This window comes from Ochlerotatus camptorhynchus, unplaced genomic scaffold, assembly GCF_037179485.1.
Source record: "Ochlerotatus camptorhynchus isolate MF236.1 unplaced genomic scaffold, CSIRO-AGI_Acam_v1.1 ptg000002l, whole genome shotgun sequence".
In the NCBI taxonomy this organism is placed as follows: domain Eukaryota; kingdom Metazoa; phylum Arthropoda; class Insecta; order Diptera; family Culicidae; genus Ochlerotatus; species Ochlerotatus camptorhynchus.
Genome location: NW_027040494.1, coordinates 5,436,803 through 5,444,240, shown reverse-complemented (window position 1 = coordinate 5,444,240; position 7,438 = coordinate 5,436,803). Strand labels below are relative to the sequence as shown.

At 36.9% G+C, this 7,438-nt stretch overlaps 1 protein-coding gene across 1 annotated transcript; it reads left to right on the top strand.

The window, feature by feature from the left end:
• Positions 1-5,251: 5,251 nt before the first annotated feature.
• On the top strand, positions 5,252-5,824 carry LOC135707377 (adult-specific cuticular protein ACP-20-like). The gene is made up of 2 exons (XM_065229222.1): positions 5,252-5,310; positions 5,369-5,824. The coding sequence occupies exons 1-2, from the start codon at positions 5,302-5,304 to the stop codon at positions 5,792-5,794; spliced, it is 435 nt and encodes a 144-aa protein (XP_065085294.1). The 5' UTR covers positions 5,252-5,301; the 3' UTR covers positions 5,795-5,824.
• The last annotated feature ends 1,614 nt before the right edge of the window (positions 5,825-7,438 follow it).

Genomic DNA, 7,438 nt, shown 5'->3' with positions numbered 1-7,438 from the left:
CGAAATTTGCAAATACCGAGGAAGTCATCAAAACTGTGCGTGATTTCATCAAATATCACCCGTAATTGTCAGTGAGATTTATGGAAATGGAATTAGGTATTAACGCATTTTGACTGAACATTTGGGCCTCCAAAAGGTGTGCGCGTGATTTGTTCCGCACAAGTTGACCGACGACCAAAAATTGCTGAGAATTCAACATTAGAAAGACATCACTAAGGAGGCAAGAAAGGACAAAAACTTCTTGTACAGCATTGTGACGGGTGACGAAACGTGGCGTTTTCAATATGATCCAGAAACCAAGCGTCAAAATGCCGAATGGAAGCCTCCAGGCGAGCCAAGTACGCAAAAAAGCCGTTTGGAGAAGTCAAAAGTGAAGAAAATGTTGATTTGTTTCTACGATTCCAAGGGGATTATTCATAAAGAGTTCGTTCCAACTGGCCGAACGGTTGATGCTGTATTCTACCTTGATGTTTGGAAGCATTTGATGCATCGTATTTGGCGATAATTCTCCGTTGCATCGGTCAACGCTTGTGACTGATTTTTTACTAAAAATAATCGCGTTTTAACCATCGATCATGCCCTGTATTCGCTTTATTTGGCACCGTGCGACTTCGACTTGTTGGGAAAATTACATTTGCCGATGAAATGAAACCATTATAAGGACATTGAAGACATCCAAAAGGCTTGTAGCACCATCCTGAAGGACATCCCTATCGAGGCCATAAAACACTCGTTTTATATGTTTTTAGATCGTGAAAATCATTGTATTGAATCTGAAGGGGACTATCTTGAATAAAACAAAGTTGATTCGTCGAAAGAATAAGTCTATGCTATTTTTTATTAAATCCTGTTTACTTTAGGAAACACCTTGTATTCAATCAAAGTGTGTTGAAAGAGCATTTGACAAGATATATTCAATGCTTTAAGTACGTTTTTTTGAATTATGCCAGGATTCATTTTAATAATTAGGGGCCTCCCTTAAGGGCCATCCCCTTTTTAATTATATTAATTTTTACACACATCCTGGGATTGAATTTGTGAAAATTTCAGGTCTTAAGGACTACCCAAACAGAGTTTTATTTTTGTCCAGTCAAATTTCAGGGTTAAAAGTGTCTGATCAAGTCTCCCCTAACTGAAGTTTCAAACTTCAAATAAAACTAACAAACAGCACTCTTTTTTTTTTCTTCATCAACTATTTATTTGTCTAGGCTCCATTGAGAAAGCATTGCGGAGCCGAATTAACTTTCCTTTTTATTTTATTTTTTCCTTAATACTAATATCCGTTCAGGAGGAGGCCGAATAAACAGCACCAATCCAATGATTATAATTGATTCTTCTTCTTCTTCTACGAATACTTCGATTTCAACATTTCTGCGGCTGCGTTTCGTAACCGAATTCAACGAAGTCTGCATGAGGGATGAAATCTACTGAAAATTTGAATAACTCGACGTGCAATGATGGGCAAAATTACATTTTGCAACAGGTGAGTAACATTCCAATGCTCTCACAGCTTAAGAAATGTGCTACCTGAATCTTTTTTGTTTCGTGTTCTCTGTATTTTACTTGACGACGAGGTTTGCTTCCAACGATGGACCATGCCAATTACACATTTTATGCTTCTGATTGCTGCTGACATCATGTTTGTTAAATGTTATGTTCCTTATTTTGTATTTTGTATTGTGTATTGTGAAAACATGTGGGGTTTTTACGCCATTTCGGCTTTTCCCCATCAAATTATCTAATTTCATTAAGACAACACAAAGTCAGATGAGAAATATTAAATAAATAAATAAATTATTGATTCTTCTTATTCAAACCTATGGGCTGTGAAAAATTTATACGTTGTGGACAAAAGTTCGAAAAGGTAGGTAAAGTGGGGCAAAAGTTTGATTTGATGTTTTCGACTGTGGCAAGATCGGACTTTCGGATTTATGCACTATAGTCTTAGACAGTTGAAAGTAGAATGTGAGTTTATTTTACCGGGTTCTTCAAATGAAAACTAGCATGGAGGGAAGCAACGCGTTAGGCTTGTTTTGTAAACTATTTGGCGTACATACGGACGGAATTAATTGTGTACATATGGTAGCACTTAAATGGTCTCAAAATAAGGAAAAGGAAAGGGTTTTGGTGCTGACTGAGTGTTTTCTCAGTAGGTTAAGAATTTGGGTAATTGTTTCTATGTCAAGCTGAGCGAGTATTTAATTTATGATGTGCAATGGAATTATACTTCCCATGTGATGCATGGTCCGTAGTAAGGGATAAGGAATTATTCAAAAGGGTAATCTGTTGAGGTTAGTATTACTACCTACACGACGCCTGTGCGAAATAAAACTGATAGTTTTGGCACTTGTTTGAAAGGTCTTTTAGAGTCAGACTTTCTCCCAAAAAATTTCCAAAATTGTGGTATTTTTCGAAGAATTGTAGGCAATTCTGTGCATTTCAGGAGGATATATAAAAACATCGTTACCAACTTTAGGGGTAGACAATAAAAGAAATTCAATAGTGAAGGGGTAATTTTATTTCATGATTTCGTTTTTCTTAAACATAATTTTAACCATCGTACTTTTGATATATTGATGCTATGAAGCTGGAAGTATATATAGTGAGTCATGTCCCAAACCCATGTAATCATTCACAATTGTCTAAAACGAATTTGTTAACTTTAATCAATTATAAATGGAGCAGAATATGGAAAAACACTATTTTCGAGTGGATTTCGATGTTCGTCAAGTTTTGACATTATCTGGGCATAAACATGTGGTTTCTTAATGTAATTCATATCATAAAGGAAAATTTAAAGATTTTCAATAGCAAAAAGATATCGACAAGCACTGTGCAGCAAAAATTTGCGCCTTCTAAAGATCTAAAAGTTAGTTGAAGACACCTTTGCTGAAAAATTTGAAATAAGAAAACTAGAGCAAAACAACTGTTTTTTAAGAGACACCCTAACTCAATTCAAGAAAATAGCTCTAAGTCGGTTAATTTAAGAGATACAAAACAGTTTTTCCTAACAAAGTTGCTTGAAATTAGCTCAACTGTAATGTTACCGATGAATGTATACCTTAATTTTTTTTTTTTCAAACAAAAAAGATAGATTTTTGATTTCAATGATAATAAGATCCACCCTAGAATTCATTGTCATAAAAATGAGGGCCTAACTATAAGAATCAACTTTGTATACAAAACTTTTAGTCTAAAGATTCAATTTCAGGCTCAAACATATCCTTCCACATAAATCTGCATTGTGGACCACTGTGCATTTCTGAAACGAACTTTTGCCCCACAGGAGGGGCCAAATTTCGTTTTGAACACTCTTCCGAAAAAAAATGTTTTACCTACGTTTTTTTTTTAAACTTTATTAGAGAGATTTTTAGCCGTTGGCTAGTTCACCTCTATCAGTGTTGTTTAAGCTACGAATGGACTTAAAATTCATCCAAGTTCTATAAGAGAAGGTTGTAAAAAGTTTACAAGTTCTATATTCCCACTAAGTTAAGCTCGTAATTTTATGATTTTGTCTAACGATTGAAAATCACATTTTCCTGTACAGGGCTTAATCATTCGATGAGGATGAATACATTAAATCAGACACGAAAATAAACAAGCAATTATCATATTTTGAAATGAAATGAATGTTTTAAAATACGTCACAGGTCAGTGTTCACAATTGCATATAATTTTGAGTTAAATATAATCGATCATATATTGTTTGACAATAATTTATTTACAGAAATCTAGAAAAGTATCAGATGCCATCCTATTGCCAAACAATGCAAATGAGCATTAGTGATGATACGAATGCAGGTTCGAATTGGCGTAGCTACTGGCATGACCATGTCCGTGTCCGTGTCCTCCAAAAGAAGCCTCTTCACCTCCATATCCTCCCTCATGGTGTCCATAGACCTGTGGGTGGTGAGCATGTCCAACGCGTTTTACGTGGGCCTGGAATCCATTATGCTTGTCGGAAGTGTATTCCACAATACGCTCCGTGCCATCAGCCTCATGCAGCGAGTACTGGCCCTTCACAACATCTCCATCGCGGTGTTCCCACTGACTCTTGTGATCTCCGGTTTTGTAATCCTTGACGCCGTACTCGAACTTGTACTTTGGATGGGAATGATGTTCCTCATGATGATGATTCTCACCACCATAGCCGCCTTCCCATTGGGCTGAAACGACCACGACTGCCAGAGCAAGGACTAGAACGAACTAGAATTCCATGTTTTAATATTAAGTAACATTTTGAAAATGTCCAATTAAACTACCTTCATCATATTTGAAACTGTGTTGATTCTTTGAATGCAAGCGCTAGATCGGAACTGATGTTTTCTAAGATCGTTGTATCACAATTTATACCACATATTTAGTCAGTATGGAAAAACATAGAACCGGCAGGCGGCAGGCGCTACATAGTTTCAACTTCTTGAGCGGTTTTCAAATTTAGAAATCACCTTAATTAAATTAGCGAAACATGACTCGCAAAGCACGCAACAAAAGAAAAACAAAATTGGCACCCAAGGTAGGAATTAAAGCCACTTGTTGGATGAAAGTTGTAGCAAATTTGTCAATGTAGTAGATGGCAATTGTTGGTTGATTTGGAATTCAATGCATTTTTCATGCATCTCGAGAAAAAGGGAAAAAAATCTACAAAAGTATTGAAGGGGGCCCAGTAAGCTGAATGCATATCGCGACCGAACAAAAGTACATCATACAAGGGGTGCAAGGTTCGATTCCCGGTGCGGTCAACGAATTTATCAGAATAAAACATTTCTTGACTGTCCTGGGCATAGAATATTATTTTGCTTACCACACAATAAACGAATGAAAGGAATTTTTATTTTGTTTTTTTTTTAAGCTTTTATTGAGAGATTTTTAGCTCGTTGGCTAGTTTATCTCGTCGAAATGCAATTAATGTAAAGATTTAGAAATGTTTAAAAATGTTGAAATAAAAACTAAATATCCGGATGGAAACCATAGGCCAGTAAGAAGATGAAAATGTCCTCAACTTCTTAACTAATGACAATTGATTGCGCCACACTGTTAAGATTTAATTATTTAATTTTTGTTTTTTTTTATCTTTCCAGTCCATTGAACATCAAGCTCGCAGGTGTACTGAGAGAGGCTTTTGGTATCATGATTATCATGCTTTCAATCAATAAATCTTGCTACAAGCTCAGGCCGAAGGAATCGTGCTCTGCTAGTATGCAATGACCAAACGTGTGGTATAAAACCATAAACAACGGCACAGTCAGACATCAGTTCTCATTGAGTGTTCATATCTGAAGCATCAGAAAAGGTTCAAACATGATGAAGGTAGTATATTGCTCGATAAATCTAAATTGATCTTAGATACTCTAACGTGGGATTTTAGTTCGTTCTAGTCCTTGCTCTGGCAGTCGTGGTCGTTTCAGCCCAATGGGAAGGCGGCTATGGTGGTGAACATCATCATCACGAGGAACATCACTCCCATCCAAAATACAAGTTCGAGTACGGTGTTAAGGATTCCAAAACCGGAGATCACAAGAGCCAGTGGGAACACCGCGATGGAGATGTTGTGAAGGGCCAGTACTCGCTGCATGAGGCCGATGGCACGGAGCGTATTGTGGAATACACTTCCGACAAGCATAATGGATTCCAGGCCCATGTGAAACGCGTTGGCCATGCTCACCACCCACAGGTGTATGGACACCATGAGGGAGGATATGGAGGTGAAGAGGCTTCTTTTGGAGGACACGGACACGGACATGGTCATGCCAGTAGCTACGCCAATTCGAACCTGCATTCGTATCATCACTAAATGAAAATGCTGGTAGACTGATCTCGTTACTTTCACATCTTTCACTCACCACTTTCGATTTCTTTAAATAAAGATCTTGCCTTTAAAGGGTGCGATTTCACTGTGCATATTTGGCTTTTTTTATTGTCTTCTGAGTCTTGAATATTCTTTTGCCCAAACCCGTCTCATTTTTAGGTACCTCCCACACTCTTTATGAGACTGTACTACCCTACAGGCGTATGTGAAATCAGCGAGTTTGCATCACGAAAGTGCTCTGCATTCTGAAAGACACCACCTTACTATTAGAAATATCACCGGAAATGATCCACGCAAATGGTCATTTAGTTAAGTTCTAAAAATGGCTCTTAAACAATAATAAAGCCACATCCCAGTCAACATTTTGATCCATATAATTTCGGATGTACACAGTGATAGACGAACCAAACAAGTCGTAAAAGATGCACAGATTTGATATATACGTTCCAAAAAGGAGGCCATATACATACATACTGGCTTTCCAGTAACGATTTTTCCGATTTCAATATAAAAGAAATACGATGATCCATATAAAATTAAGCACAAAAAACATTTCCCGCTGCTAGTCTCGATACATTACACCTTCGTATCCAGAAACCACCACTGAATCCACTACACCATATAAGCACTTATGGGTTCCACTATTACAGGAACACTACCGCAACTATAGGTGCAAAGGAGTGAAAATCTCAAGGAAAGTTAATTATTTTCCGTCACTTTTGGGCATATTTTAATTTTGAAATATACAAATATGCTTTATTTTAGAAGAGCTACCGATGAAAAATAATCTTATCCGGGTCCTCCTCACTATTCCGGCACAACCTCCATACCGCAACTATAGGTACACCACTATTACTGGAACACTTACTTTATAAGTACGGAGGATTATATCAGTGATAAATTATGCGCTTCAAAAAGCCTACTTGGACTTGAAAAGATTTTGATGTTGATGACAATCATCAGATTACGTTTGGATCTTGAGTCGGTTCAGCTTCATCAGCACCTCCGCACGCAATAGAGATGTGTAACTATTTACGATCTGTCAAAGATCAGTTGAGAAAATCGCATTTGGACCGCAGTTTTGCATTAATGCTACAAGATGGAATGCTTTTATAGACTCATGGGATTTTGATTTGAGGCAATCTCAAATGCGATCTAGTGTGCACATTCTTATGTTATCTATGGTTATCTGTAGTTATTAGTTTTCATGGATTCGATAAGCCATAATTTACGATCTCATCTGTTATAACAATGTTAGTCTCAAAAACCATACAACTTCATTCAAGTTTATTTGTGATACGGTACGATACAAAAATAGGTTCATCCAATAGGTCGAAAGTTTGCATTCTTTGCGAATTTACTTCAACTTTATACGAAGCATATCATTATTGTATGCGATGTTGACTTTATCAAGACTAATTTACAATTCTATTTGTACGCTGGTATACGACTCCTGGTTGTCTGGGATGCTTATGTTGGCAGTAATTGAAAAAAAAAATGTGAATAATATTTCAGTTTGTAAAGAGATTGGTAAAAAGGGTTTCAGTTTGATCAGCGTATTTGATCGCTGATATTTGTCATTATTTTTCTCAAGGTACATTTTTTTTCCAGGACGCTAGGAAGCATCCA